This window comes from Alligator mississippiensis, chromosome 10 (assembly GCF_030867095.1).
Source record: "Alligator mississippiensis isolate rAllMis1 chromosome 10, rAllMis1, whole genome shotgun sequence".
Taxonomy (NCBI): Eukaryota; Metazoa; Chordata; order Crocodylia; family Alligatoridae; genus Alligator; species Alligator mississippiensis.
Window position 1 is genome coordinate 77,464,747 of NC_081833.1, and position 14,119 is coordinate 77,478,865.

Genomic DNA, 14,119 nt, shown 5'->3' on the forward strand with positions numbered 1-14,119 from the left:
AGTGTTGGAGGAGAGACGACAGATGCGGTAGGCATGGGCCACGGAGAGCCTTGAAAGATGAGGGAGGGAGGGAGGGAGGGGTGCACATGGTAACAGCACAGGCCTGGTAAGCTGATCGTGACGGCAGCCTTCCGCACAGGTGTGAGCAGGCAAGGCGCAATCTGTGCAGGCCGGAAGTAGGGGTAGCATGGGAGCAGAGACCATCGCTGAAGCTTGGCCCAAGTCCGATCATGTATCATAGAAAATGAGGGCTGAAGGGACCTCAGGAGGTCACATCTAGTCCGGCCCCCTGCTCAAAGCAGGACCAGCTCCAACTACGTCATCCCAGCCAAGGCTTTGTCTATCCAGGTCTTCAAAACCTCCAAGGATGGAGATCCCACCACCTCTCTGAGTAACCTGTTCCAGCGCTTTACTACCCTCCTCGTGAGAGTTTTTCCTAATACCTAACCTCAAATTCCCTTGCTGCAACTTGAGCCCATTGCTCCTTGTCCTGTCATCTGCCCCCACTGAGACCAGCCCAGCTCCATCCTCTTTGCAGCCCCCCTGCGGGGAGGTGAAGGCTGCTATTCAATCCCCCTCGGTCTTCTCTTCTCTAAATACACCCAGTTCCCTCAGCCTCTCCTCAAGTCCTGTGCCCCAGCCCCCCAAACGTTTTCATTGCCCTCCGCTGGACTCTCTCCAATGTGACCACATCCTTTCTCTAGTGGGGGGTCCACAACAGGACACAGTTCAGTCTTAGCTGCATCTCCAGTTGTTCAGGAAGAATTGGCAAGAACTGCGAGCTGCAGCTTTGCTTCTCGTTGGCTATAAGGGCGCTGTTTCGGTGGCGGGCTCAGCTGTGCTCATGCATCCACTTCTCCCTTTCCTGCAAGCCCTGATGTTAGCGCTTGCTTGGCCACATGTCCCGGGCGCGTGAAGCTCTCATGCCAGAAACGTGTGGCAGGGCAGGGTCTGGCTGCGTTGGAGCTGTGGATGTTCTCCAAGGAATGGCATTGGCTGTATCCGCTGCTGGGGGCTGCCCGGTGCTGCACCACCACCTTCCCCCCGTGGCTAAGGGCATTTTCTGGTGGGGCAGTTCTCCCCTGCTTCTCCCCTGGCTGCCAGAGCCCAACTCACTGAAGTGCCAGACATGCTGCAAAGCCAGGGTTTGGAGAGAGGAGACAGAACGATTTATCCTGCTACCCTGTCTAGCTGGCAACGAGCAGTCTGTACTGAATAGGGTGCACTCATGGCATGGGGGACTGTTGCAGAAGCTGCCAGTGGTGGGCAGCTGGAAGCTGAGAGCTTCGTAGATGTTCGGGTTGGAAGGGACCTCAATAGATCATTGAGTCCGACCCCCAAAACAATCTGGAGAATGCGGGAATCGATCCCACTACCTCTCACATGCTAAGCAAGCACGCTACCATTTGAGCTAATTCCCCTCTCTACGATTTGAGCTAATGCCCCTTCATGCTTGACGTTTTAGGGTCATGGAGCTAACACATTTGTTGGGTATCTCTGTGAGCATCAGCTCTGAATTATCAGCACTGCTGATTTGTGATAATATCCTGGAGTAACCCCTGTGGAGTTGAATGGGGCAGGCCACACCTTGCAGCTGCCTGCTTCAGGTTGTCTGTAAGCTCCAGAGATGATTTTGCAGCAGCTTATTCTTGATGTGCCCTTGTCAAGTTTTCCGAGAGTTGTGGGGCTGGCGGCATCGTTCCGACGAAGCTTAGATCCTGGGGGACAGCTCTCATCGTAGCACTGCAGTGCGCAAGGACCCTGCTGTGGATAAAGCTGCACTCTGCACTTGCCTGCCAGCCCCTCCTGCTCCAGGGCATTACACCTCGCCTTTCTCTCTCATAGGTTCTGGAGAAAGAAGCCAAGATCCAGGAGCTGCAGCAGATCATCACGGGCCTTCACCAGGAAATTTCCCTGAAGGACTTGGAGGCAGCAAGCGAAATGCAAGAGAAGCACCTGTTGGAGACCAAGATCCAGTCCCTGCAGCAGATGGTAAGTGCCCTCCGCGGCTCATGTGAGCTGTAGTGCAGCCCCTTGCGTGCTCCCTCCGTTCCGTGGCTGTTGCTGTCACTGCTTCTGCTGGGCTTCTGTCTCCGCTCCATGGAGCCGGTCATGGAAGTGGAATACCAGGAGTTGCAGGGACTGCAGCTTACCCCTTCCTTCTCTGCAGCCAGCAGCTCCATGTCCAGAGGTGCGCCCTTCCCTGGACCGCTTGCACCATGCTTGCCAGCAGCCTGTGCCAGCTGGGGCTGTTGGCTGCGTGGCTTGCCCCTGGCAGGCACTGTGAGCGGCAGGAGGCTGGCATGCAGCTGCTCGTATCTGAGGTGCCCATGGCAGAGAATCTCTTCAGGAGGGCGACTCTGGTTGACATTGTCAACGGTGACTGCATGACCTGGCGCGTGTCACTCAGACCTGGCTGGGCCTCTGATCCCTGGCAGTGAGGATGTCTGGCTGCCTGGCAGGGTGGAGCACATGGCTAAGTAATGCTGGTGGAAGGCCGTGGTCTGTGACGTGGGGAGCAGGGACTTGCAGTTCCTGTCTTCCAGCATGAAGCTTGGCCCCCACAAGCCAGGCTGCTGCTAGCGCCCGCGGGCTGTGCCAGGCATGGTTCATGTGGCATGCCATCCCTGTCACTCCGCCAGAGCATGCTGCACCTTTGCTGAGGCCAAGCCATTCAGAGGTGGCAGTCAGTCTCTCCCTGTGCACTCAGGTGCAAATCCCTGGCTCCATATAGGGCCTGCCTGGGCAGCCATCCTCAGCAGGGCCCCTGGTCCCGTGCCACTGGGTGCCAGACTCCCACAGACAGGTGTTCTTCTGAGGAAATGTGTAGGGCCCTGTCTGGCAGCTGCCTCCCCTATGCACGCCGGGCAGATAACAGAGGAGCCACGTGCATGCCTCGTCTCTGGGAGAAACCTTCCTGCAGCCTGGGGGGCTGGTCACTGCCCGTGAGGCCAGAGGGTTCAGGCCCTATCCTCAGATTTTGGCATCTCCCTGCTGGGGAGGGGATTTCTGCTCCTTGGGGTGGCATTAACCTTCTCGTGACCCATTGCGTGCAGTCTGCCCGGTGTGTGGTGTAGGTCAGGGAAAAGCCCATTGATGTGAGTGAAATCATAGGGCCAGGTGAGGAGTCCAGCCTGCTTGCTGCATTTGTGTATTTGAAGGACACGGGAAGATGCTGTCCTGACCATGGGTCCAGTGTCCCTGCACAGCACCATGTGGGCACCCAAGCATGGCTCCCCATCATCCTGCCCCTCTGGGGCCCCTGGGCCCTCTGCAGTGCCCACTCCTGGTGTCAGAGGTCACTGTGACCATGCCGGCATGACCCGCACAGGTGAGCTGATGTCACAGCACAGGTGTCAGGCTTGCACAAGGCCACCGGCACTCGCTTGGCCAGCCTGATCCCCACTCTGGTGCTGAGGAGCTGAGCCACGGCTGCTGTCTAAAAGGCCTGAGCGGCCTGGAGATGGGCAGCGGGCAGGCCTGCACAGCCCAGGCCCTGTGACGAGACCGGGCTTGGGGGCAGGCGAGTGGCAGGGCGGCTGCTGCAGGGATCTGCACAGCAGCTCTCCCGCCTGCTAGCTCCTGTGCGTCTGTCTCCAGCCGCTGCCCTTCCCCTCCCCTCCCCTTGTTATTCTCCTTTTGACCACTTTTCGGTGCACACAGGTCAAGAACTTGCCCTGCGGAAAGAGAGAGGCTTGGGTAGAAATTAGGAGGTTTAATCAAAGGTCCAGCAGAGACTGCTCCAACAGAACGAGCTGCCATTCGAAGGTCCTTGCCTCTGTCTCCCCACTGCCAAGGCCATGCACGGGGCCTGGGGCAGGCAGGCAGAGGGATGTGGGGGGCAGTCGCACTGTGCTGCTTGCCCCTGCAGCCCGCAGCCCCTGTCGTACTCTTGGGAATGGTGTTGGGAGAGCGCTGGTTCACAGCCCCCCTTCCACTCTCAGAAACTGCCACGTGCTTTGGACCACAGGCACATCCCGAGGCCTCCCCAAGGGAGGATCTGATGGGGGCAAGAAGATGTGGGCAGAGGGGAGAACTGGGTTGAGGCAGGTGGAGTTCAAAGGTCCCAGTGGCCAGCGTGGCACGTCCCCTACCCCCAGCTGGTACGTGGGGTGGGACTCGGAGTCCGTCAGCTCCCCAGTGAGCTGGGAGGCAGTGGAGGGCAGGCTGTGCTCAGCCTTGTTCATGCCCTGCCCAGCGAGGGGGGCTTGCTGCATGCAGCTGTGTGCAGCCAGGGCCCTCCTCTCCTTCGCCAGGGTCTGCAGCCTCCTACTGCCACCTCCCCAGGCCAGTGCCTACCCCATGTGGACACCCCACGCGCTCGCTCGGGCCCCTCCACGCTACCTGGGCAGGTGGGGCAAACCACGGGGCTGCTTGTTCTGTTGTTTCCTTTGTGCCACAGACCCCGAGCGAGGCAGAGGCAGCGGGCGCGAGAGTCCTGTCTGAGGGGAGCCGGCGGGGGGAGAGCAGAATAGGCTGTGAGATCTATCGCTGGCAATTTAGATTCAGAGACATTTCATCTGCAGTTCCCTCAAGTGTTGAATTGAATGAAACCAGCACAGCAGCGTGCGGCTGGGGGAGGGGCTCTGAGCGCTCCCAGCGAGCCACGGAGAGGCAGGCAGCTTGTACAACACATCACACCCTTGGGATGAAATTCGGATCCATGCAGAGCCAGGGCAAGCCACTGGCAAGGCCCACCCCATGCTGCAGGGAGGGTGGGCTCTCGCGATACATGCTGCATGTCCCGCAGCTGCATCACTGCCAGCCTTCACGTGCCGCCAGTCGGCTTTAGCTTGCCAGGCCGTGGAGAAAAGCTTGAAAAGGTGCCTTGGAAAGGCTCAGAACCCAGGAGGGAAATGGAGGGGCTCCAGTGTGTTTCATCCTGTCACGCTCGGCGTCTTTGGGGCTTGGCTTGTGATTTCCAGAGGCATTGGCAGGATACTGTGCACAGTCCCTAGGCTGCCCTTGCTCCCACAGCTCTGGGGGCTGCATGCTTTGCCCCGTATCTGTACCCAAGGTACGTCTTCTACTTTCACCAGATGGAGCAGGGCCTGTCCTCATGGCATCTCAGCTCAGCTCAGCTCACTTGCTTGCTTGGGGGATGCAGTGTGAGCCCCCGCAGGCAGGGTGTGCATGTAGAGACCAGAAGGAGGTGATAAAAAAGGGCTGGGTTTGCCTTGTGTGTGGGGCATCCCCTGGGGAGCAGAGCCTTGTCCCCAGCCCTTCCTGCTGCTTAAACCACAGGGGAAGGGAGCGCAGGGGGACGGAGGACTGTCGCTGCGCAGAGATGGGTGTGAAGCCCATGCAGCACCTGCAGGATACGGAGCGGGAGAACACGCTGCTCTGAATTTGGCCGCAGTGACGGGGATTTCACTGCTCCCGTTTGGGAGAGGGTGAGGCACTGAGAGGGGCAGCCAGGCCGCGGCCCGGAGCTGTCCCCAGCACCATCAGTCTTGGCCAGTAGTCCTCCGCATCTTCAGCCTAAGGGCCCCCTGGTTAGACTCGGCCCCCTCAGAAAATGCCAGCTCGGAGCTTTCACTCTACTGCTGACTAAAAACAACAACAGAGCAAGTCTTGTGTCATGGAGAACTTGGGCCGCGGCAGGTCAGAAGGCTTTCAGCACTCGATTCCTGTTCGAAACCTGTGGGTTTATCTTTGTGAATCATGTTTGCACACCTAGCACCCCCGACAGGGATCTAGTGGCAGCCCAGGTGCCACAGCACTGTCTAGCACTGGCCTACGGCAGCAGTTTGAGTCACTGTAATGCGCTGGTACTGTCCATGTTGGGGTCTTCCCCTGTTCAGGGCCCTTCTCACTGCCCCTTCCCAAAATTATCCACTGTGTGTGCAAGCGTGCCCGGGTGCACCCATGCACAGGGAAGCAGGAGCCGCTGCTTCAGCTACACCAAGCAATTAAACTCCGGCTGCTGAGGGATGAGCAGGAGGCCCTGATTCTCTTTTCCTTTGCAGTAATTGCCTCGGCAATCAGCTTTGATCACCCGAGAGCAGAGGAGACGAGTGTTGCAGGTTGACATCAGTGGTTTTAATACATCCATTTACATACGCGGGCGCAGAGCAGCGCACAGCGTTCCAGAGCGTCTCTGACCCAAACCATCGCTGCTCTATAGACACCTCATTTAATTTAATACCTCGCCACTGTTGCTGAAGCCACGGGACAGGGTGGGGGATGGATAATCAAGCCTCGCTTGCTCCCTGCAAATGCCTGTAGAGATGACGTGAAAGTAATTGCTTTTGAAAAGCAAAGCAGAAATGGCACAATTGATTCCACTTAAACGAGAGGAGGGGTGGGGGACACTCGCCCGGAACGTGTCACCCTCTTTCCAGCCGCAAGCAAATGGCTGCCTGCATCTGCATCTGCATGGGGAGGGGGAGCAGGGGACCCAGCCTGGCAGGAGGGTGAGGAGCTTTCAGATCGTGGGGCTGCCCTTAGCAGGACAGAGTCCTTTGTCTGATTATGCCATGAGCCTCAGAGGTGCTGCAGCCCTGCCCTGTGGCTCCCTGTGTCTGTTCCTTTGGGCACAAACAGCTGCTGTGATGGCTCATTCCCCTGTTTTCAGGGGAGAGGTTGCTGCTCTGTTGTTGCAAGTACCAAGCAGGTATGTGGCATCTCCCCCAGCCCTTCTGTCCCCTGGCAGGACAATGCTGAGCTGGCCCCAGCCTCTGGCAGCCCGTCTAACTAGGCAAGGTTCAGGCCAGGTCCTGGGCTGCTCCTCGCTGGGGGTCCCTTCTGGTTTGCCAGGTCTCCCCTCCTGCGCTGGTCCCCTAGTTGCACCCTGCCCACCCTGAGGAGCAGTTGCCTCCCTCCTGTTCAGGCTGCAGTCATGCCCCTGACCCAGCCTGGAGACGCACTTGGACACAGCCCAATCAGTTGAGAGGGCAAGGGCCTGGGATGTGGCGACTTGTGCTCACCTATGCCCGGGACCTCCCCCAAGGGCAGATGTCAGGGTAGCATGTGCTGAATGGGAAGGTGCTTTGCACCCTTGTCCCCAGAGCACCGTGCCACGCTGCATCCTGCATGGTTCCATGACAGGGTGCCGCGGCTGTCCTGTCGTGCACCCAGGCGGCTGCGGGGCTGAGGACACGGTGGAGTGGCGAGTCCCACAGGCCAGTTGCGTGTCAGCTGTGCCAGTGCCCCGGAGCTCGGCTGCTCAGGGCCCCTGCTGGAGCGGGGCAGCCAGCCCCAGGGTTGAGCTGCTGCTTCCCTCCTGCGTATGGGCAGGGAATCGCCCATGAAACCTTCTAATAATGGGGTCGGTCTCTGGGGCAGGGAAGACTGGAAATCCCAACCTCCCAGGCAAGCGGTTTGCAGGATGTTCCCAGCAGTTACCTTGAACGTGCTGACCTCGGTCGGACAGAAGGGGCAGCCCTTGCATCTCCAGGCCCTGCCAGTCCCAGGGCTCCCGGCCAATAACAACATCATTGCATCGCTCAAGTCCATGGGTGCTCAAAGCACTTGCAGAGGCCATTTCCATCACTGGCACTTGGCACAAGGGTGCCTGGGTCGCCATTGGGCTGCCCATGTGCCCGTGCTGCAGGCTGGCTCTGGACGTGGGCATGACCCAAGTTGTGCACAGGCTGCTCCCTCAGCCTAAAGCAGTTCCCTCCACAGCCGACATGGGCTGCACACATGTGACAGGGCTTGGAAGGAGCCACATGTTGTGATCGCAACACAGTTTCCAACACAGATTTAATTTAGATGTTAGTAATTTATGTTAATTATATATAAATTAATTATTAATGTATTTATTGGATGTTGACAGCTGGGTGACAGTCTTCAGTAAATATGTTTTACTAATCAATTAGCTTTTAATTAATATTAGTATTCTCGCTGGATTCCATCAGCTGGTGGCAGAGCAGTAATTGCACACGCCTTGGCTCCCGTGTGCTGGCCAGCTGGCCAGGTGCCGGTCGTGGGGTGCAGCCGGCTTCAGCCAAGCTCTCCTGCTGGCTCGGGGGGTGCTGAGCCTGGTGGAGGACAGGGGAAAGGTGAGCTGCCAGGCTGGTCTGCTTATAAGACCTGCCTGCCCCTGGCACAGGAGTGAGACAAGAACCTCTGGAGCCCAGAGGATGATGCTACCTGGGGAGGGGCAGTGCAGGTGTCAGGCAGGTGGAGCCTGCTCCTCGTGGGCTCTCCAGGCAGACTGCCCGTGATGCCGTGCAGTGCAAGGGGGCTGAGGGGCCAAGTGGAGAAGGTACACACTCGTCACCATGAGTCTGCACAGCACCAGCACAGTGGGCCCTTCCTGGCCTGTGAGGCCCTCAGGCAGGTAGCAGCACTAGGCCCTCCTCAGGACCCTCCTCTGCCTCAACATCCTTCTACCCAGGCCAGTTGTAGCAAGCATATCCTTGGCATGGCCCACAGCTGTGCTAGCAGCAGTGCTGTGGCTTCCATGATGCAGTGTCAGCGAGTCCTAATGTTAGTGACGCATCAGCTGCAGGGAGATGATGGAAGCCAGCCCCTGCCGAGGGTTCATAGATTCATAGACGTTAGGGTCGGAAGGGACCTCAATAGATCATCGAGTCCGACCCCCTGCATAGGCAGGAAAGAGTGCTGGGTTTAGATGACCCCAGCTAGATGCCTATCTAAAAGCCGCACAGCTTCCTGAATGGGCACTGGGCACATGGAGGTGACTTGGGGTTCGTCAGCACAGCAGCAGCTGCAGGGGCCATGATGGGTGCCAGCCTTGGCGGCTGTGCTGGTGTGCGCTGGGGGCGGGGAGCAGAGTCCTGGAGCGCAGGAGGTGCCTGGGCCGAGGTTGGTGTGAGTGGGGGGGCTAGCACCTTGCTAACACCCGCTGTGGTCCTCTTCTAGGTGAGCAGCGCCTTGGCACCGTGTTGTCCTGAGAGCCAGCTCTCCTGCTCCCAGGCCAGCGAGCTCCTCAAGGCAGAGGTAAAGGCCCTTGGCAGCCCCACCTGAGCCATGTACCCCATCACAGCCACACGGCCTAGAAACGAGACCCCGTGCAGGCGTGCCTTGCTGCCAGTGCTGCGCCTTGGGGTGTGGAGCTGGCGTGAGCCACAGCCGGGCACGGTGCTAAGGGCACAGGGTGCAGCACTGAGGCCCATGGCAGTCCCAGCCAAGGGGAAGCCCCTACTCTGGACACAAGCGGTGCCTGCTGCCCTGGCCTGAGGGAGCCTCTGAGTCTTGGAGGCAACTCTGCGTCCTCCTGCTCCCCTTCCCACTGCTGCCTTATGCATGGGGCCCTGGTCAGGGCTGTCTTGTCCTCAGTATAAAGACCAGAGTCCTGGTGTGGGTCAGATTCCCAGTGTCTGCCTCTCCTGTGAGGTGCCCTTGTGCTGGGAGGCTTGCTGTGCTGGGGTTTCAATGTCACCTGTGGGTGTTGCTTCAAGCCCAGCTGGGGCCGGCCAGTCATCACAGAGGGTCTTCGAGGGCCCAGGCTAATGCACAACAGCAGGTGTGGCCAGCAACATCTGCTGCCTCCCTGTCCCAGTCTCCTGTCTCTCCTGGCCCTCATGGACCGAGCCACTGGTGCTGCGGCCCTCTGCACGGTCTTGCCTGGCTACAGCAAGGCAATGGTAGCTGAGACACCGGGTTAGTGCCGGGGACCGGCTCCCCCTTTGGGGCTGCAGCAGCACAGATAGCTTTGGCAGATCAATACTTTAGTCTTGTCATGCTAATTGCTCAGTGGTTGACATTCACCATCCTTGCTTGCTCCCTCCCCATGTAAACTCTTTCCAGCTGGAACGCCGAGATGCAAAAATCCGGAGCCTCCAGAGCCAGCTCTTGCTCCAGCAGGACAAAGGGGATGGCCTCGCAGCCGAGGTACGTGGCTCCCATCTCTGTCCTCTCCAGGCAGGTGGTGCCAGCGGAGAGTGCTGGGCGGGCTGCCCGCGCAGGGCAGAGTAGCCTGGTGCTGCAGCACAAGCCTGTGCCAGGAGGGAGCCTGCTGCTGTGTGGTGCTTAACCGAAAGAACCTGGTGTGTACTGCCCTGCCCGCGCTCTGCAAAGCCTCCCCGAGACAGAGCGCTGAGGCCAGGTGCCCCAGACGGCACGTCTGCAGCCTCCCTGCCTGGGACGTGTCAGTGCTGCTGCTGGCGTGCCTGTCAGATCACACCTACCATATTGGCTTCCTGTCCCCAGAACATCAGGTTTTAGCAGTGGGCGGGGGTGTTTCTCCTCCCGACAATCCCCACCCCCAGCAGCATCGGGCCTGTGCTATTCGGGGTTTTGTTAAGCCGTTTAGTATTAATTGATTTTTTTTTCCATTTTTTCTTTCTTTCCCTGGGCGGGTCAATAGCTGGATGCTCAAGAGCAGAGGATCTATCAACTGCAGACCAAGCAGAGGGAGAGGCAGGCAGAACTGGAGCAGAAGCACAGCCAGATCCAGCAGCTCGAACAAGATGTGGAGGCCAGCCGCCGGCTACAGGATGAGTCTCAGAGGCAGGTAAGGGAAGGCTCTGCTTTGCTGCAGCTCCAGTGCCAGCATTGTGGGCCTGGCTGGGACTTCATTTAATGCATTAGGAGCCTGGACCTACATTCATTTAAAGCATGTAGCATGAGGAAGGGCTCAGGACCTGGCAGTGGAGCCTGGCAGCTCCCAGCGAGGAAGGTGAGGCACCGGAAAACAAGGGGAAGCTCCATGGCGCTGCTGGCTTCAGATGTGTGCTCTCTCGCTAGCTGCTGGTCCCGGGTGTAGCCGCTGTGAACGAGCAGATGTCCTGGGTATTGATCCCTGCACCCCGCTGCTGAGCCCCTCCCAGGGAGAGCACCAGGGCAGCCCTGTGGAGGATGGGGCAGGACTGCGTCATCCTGGGGCAGAGCCGTCTTAATTGGTGATAACAGTGCTAAGTGTTTGCCAGGAGACGAGGCTCATTCAGATGTATCGATCTGTGCTCCCCGGGGAGACCAGGACTGAACTGGCCGACTGCAGCCTTGACCAGGGGCCTCCCTGTGACAGTCCGTGTCAGTGTCCGGGATTTGCCTCTCCTCCTTCATGTGTGGCTCTAGCCTCTGCCCTGCTGCAGATCCTCTGTTTTCAGACATCAGTTTCAGATTCCACCTGGAGCCGCCCGATTGCTTAGATGGTGCGCGCCTGGCTGGGCGGGAAGCCCTGCCTCCCCAGCGCCCAGCCAGCCAGGCTCCCTGCGTGCTGTCCCTGCCGGCATCGGGAGTTGCGATGGGATTTGGACCATGGCTTTCATTTGGATCCATACAGCAAGCAGGCTCTTTGGCACAGCAGCTACTGGTGCCACTAATCCCTGCCAGTGCTGCTTTTGCACCTGCATATATAACCCTGTGCCCTGCCTCACTCAGCAATGCCCACCAGCCTAAGCAAACGGGTCATGAAATATCCTTAGGATATCAGAGGTTGAAACACCACTGGAAACAGACCCCAAGGTCCCAGCACACCGGCCAGGGAGAATCCTCTGCCAGGCAGAGGTGGTCCAGGGCAAGGGCAGCATGGTAGAGTGGGAATGCATTTTGCTTTCACACGGCCGCAGGATGGGTTTGGTTTGGGTTTTGCACAGCTGGTTGGTGCTGCAGTGCTGCGGTTGCCTTGGAGGAGTCTCGCTGCATGTTGGTCCTCTTGCTTTTGAGTCATTCACTGTTTTGTGTGTGTGTGTGTCTGCGTGTGCTGTGGATATGGGCAGAGCTGCATGTAGTCAACCTGCTCACAAGGTGGCCATTGTTGTGGGTCTTGTGTGCATTTGTCTATGTCTGCTTCCATGTGAAGGGAGGCAAGTCTGAGCGCACATGTTCCCTTGCCTAGTGTGTCTTGCTGGTGTCTCTGCGCAAGGGTGCTGCTAATCGTGCATCTGTGTTGTGCCTGGTCACTGCACTGTCTTGTCCTTTCTCCTTGGGGCTCCTGCGTGTTGCGGGCAAGCCCAGTCTGGCTCCTTTGTGTGCAGGTGAAGCCTGCAGCCGGCGGTTCCAACCGACGGGCCGGTTCCCAGAACCTGGTATTATCAGGCTCCCAACTGGCAGGCAGGATATTGAATTTTGCCATTTGCATAATTGACCAGGACAGAGGAGCGAGCAGCTGGAGGTGGAACGTCCTGTGGCTGAAAGGTGACCGGCAGCCCAGGCCTTCTGGCGATCCCAGCCAGACCACGCTGGCCCCGTGTCTGGGAGCTCCTGCCTGACAGCGCTGTCCCGTCCACATTCTCCAAGGCTCCTGCTCCTCGGCTCTTTCCAGCCAGGGCCACGTCCCCCTGTGGCTGCGCAATGCCTGGACTGGCTTCCTCGTGCATCTGCCGCCAACATGTGAAGGATGCCTGCAGCTAGCACTGGTGTGACCCCAGCCCTGACGTCCCCTTCACTGGGGCATCAGAGCAGAGGCAGGCAGGGCTCCTGGCACCTGTCTGCTGGCGAATGCAGGCCTTTGCACGCGCTGACCAGGCAGCAACACCCCTTCCTGAGACAAGGCCCAGCCTTTGGGGTCCAGGCCCCTCAGGACACAGGAGAGGCACCCTGGCTGCAGGCTTGCACGCGTGCTGTGTTGTTCAGAGTCCTCGGGCAGAGCTGAACACCTGTCACATTGGCTCACGTCGTGTTTGCCTTTTTCCTCAGCTTGCGGAGTGTAATGTGCGCCTGGCTCAGGTGGAAGGAGAGAACGAGGCCCTCAGAGCCCACCAGCGAGAGCAGCTGCTGGAGGTGAGGCATCTTGAGCGCTAGGACAAGGTATGGGAAAGCAGCAGATACCATGGGAAAGCAGGTGAGAGGCTGGTCAGGGGAGCTGTGCCTGCCCCATCGGGCCCAGCTGACAGCTCGCCAACTCCTGGCAGCTGCGCTCAGAAAGTCTGGATGGGCACCCAGGCACTGAGAAAGCAGATGTGGTGCCAGTCTACCTAAAGGAGAAAAGAACGATTGTAGCGTTGAGGCTTAGCTTCAGCCTGAGGCCAGCCACAGGACAGGCCATCACCGGTACGTGGATTCAGGGGCGATAAAACCAGAGATCCTCTCATCAGACCTCCCACAGAAGGCCAGCCGTAGGACTGCCCTGGACTGAGTCCTGACTGAGCTGGAACAGGTCTTCTAGAAGAGCATCCTGTCTGGATTCAAATGTTTCCCAGCGCAGCACCAGCACAGGCCTGCGTATGTGATCTGCATGGTGAATTCCCCTTGCAGTTCACATGTGCGCCTTTTCTTTACTGCATTTGTCTCATTTCTGCCGCCCCTGGTCAGGTCCTTGTAGATCTTTTATCTGCCAAGCAGGTGAGTCCTCTGCTCCTGAGTGTCTGTCCCCGCGTAGAGTTTCATGCACTGTCAGCCAGTCCTGCCTTGACCCTAAGCTACATAAATCGAGCTCCTGGGGCCTCGCTCTATCACAGGTTTACCGTCCGTCTTGAGGTTCTTCTGAGCCTTCTCCCACGTCTCAGCATCCCCAGCTCTTCCAGGCTTTTCCTGTAGGTCATGTTTTCTAGGCCGCTGATTTTTGTCACACTCTGCTGAAGTCTTTCTAATTTTTCCACAGTTCTTGAAGTGCAGAGCCCAAAACACAACACAGTTTTCCAGGGGAGGCCTCAGTGCTGAATAGAGCAGAATTGTTTTCCTTGGCTTTCAGGTGATGCTCAGTTGATGCAGCCCACTATACTATTGCTTTTTTGCAACAAGAACAGTCTCTTGAGTCCTGCTGAGTCTGTGGTCGGCTGTGACCCCAGGGACTTCGTGTGCAGTTCGTCAGCCTCTCCAGTTGTTCCCCACTTTGTACTTGCGCCGTGATCGTTCCATCCAAAGCATGCAGGACTTTGCACTTGTCCTCACCAGATCTCATTCATTTAACCCAGGACCATTCTGCCTGTTTATTAAGGTCATTCTGAATCCCAGATGCATCCTCTTCTCTGTCGTACCAGGCCCCCTTTCAGTGTTACTACTACTACTCTGTCAGATCATGAGATTTCATCATGACTTGTGATACTTCTTGTTTTTTTCAGTGGTTTTCTTGCTGAGAGGCAGGGAATGAGGAACAGAGAATGGGAATTTGAAGGGTAGGAGACTTGGAGAGAAAAGGGAGACAGTGAGGGAGCCTGGAAGAGCAGCACCTCCATATCTGTAGCATTCATAAGCTCTGGGGACCAGCAGTCCCTGGAGGCTGCTGCAGGGCATCTGCTGTGGAGCCCTGTCAGCATAATTTAGC

The 14,119-nt window shown here is 58.1% G+C and overlaps 1 protein-coding gene across 2 annotated transcripts in view; it reads left to right on the forward strand.

Annotated features, from left to right (window-relative positions):
• Window positions 1-14,119, forward strand: part of PMFBP1 (polyamine modulated factor 1 binding protein 1) — a 145,772-nt gene that overhangs the window by 102,779 nt on the left and 28,874 nt on the right. For both annotated transcript variants that reach the window (XM_059714012.1, XM_059714013.1), the window contains 5 exons: window positions 1,846-1,992; window positions 8,833-8,910; window positions 9,721-9,804; window positions 10,280-10,426; window positions 12,553-12,636. In XM_059714012.1, coding sequence (XP_059569995.1) covers window positions 1,846-1,992; window positions 8,833-8,910; window positions 9,721-9,804; window positions 10,280-10,426; window positions 12,553-12,636 — 540 coding nt within the window. The remainder of the gene's footprint in view (window positions 1-1,845; window positions 1,993-8,832; window positions 8,911-9,720; window positions 9,805-10,279; window positions 10,427-12,552; window positions 12,637-14,119) is intronic.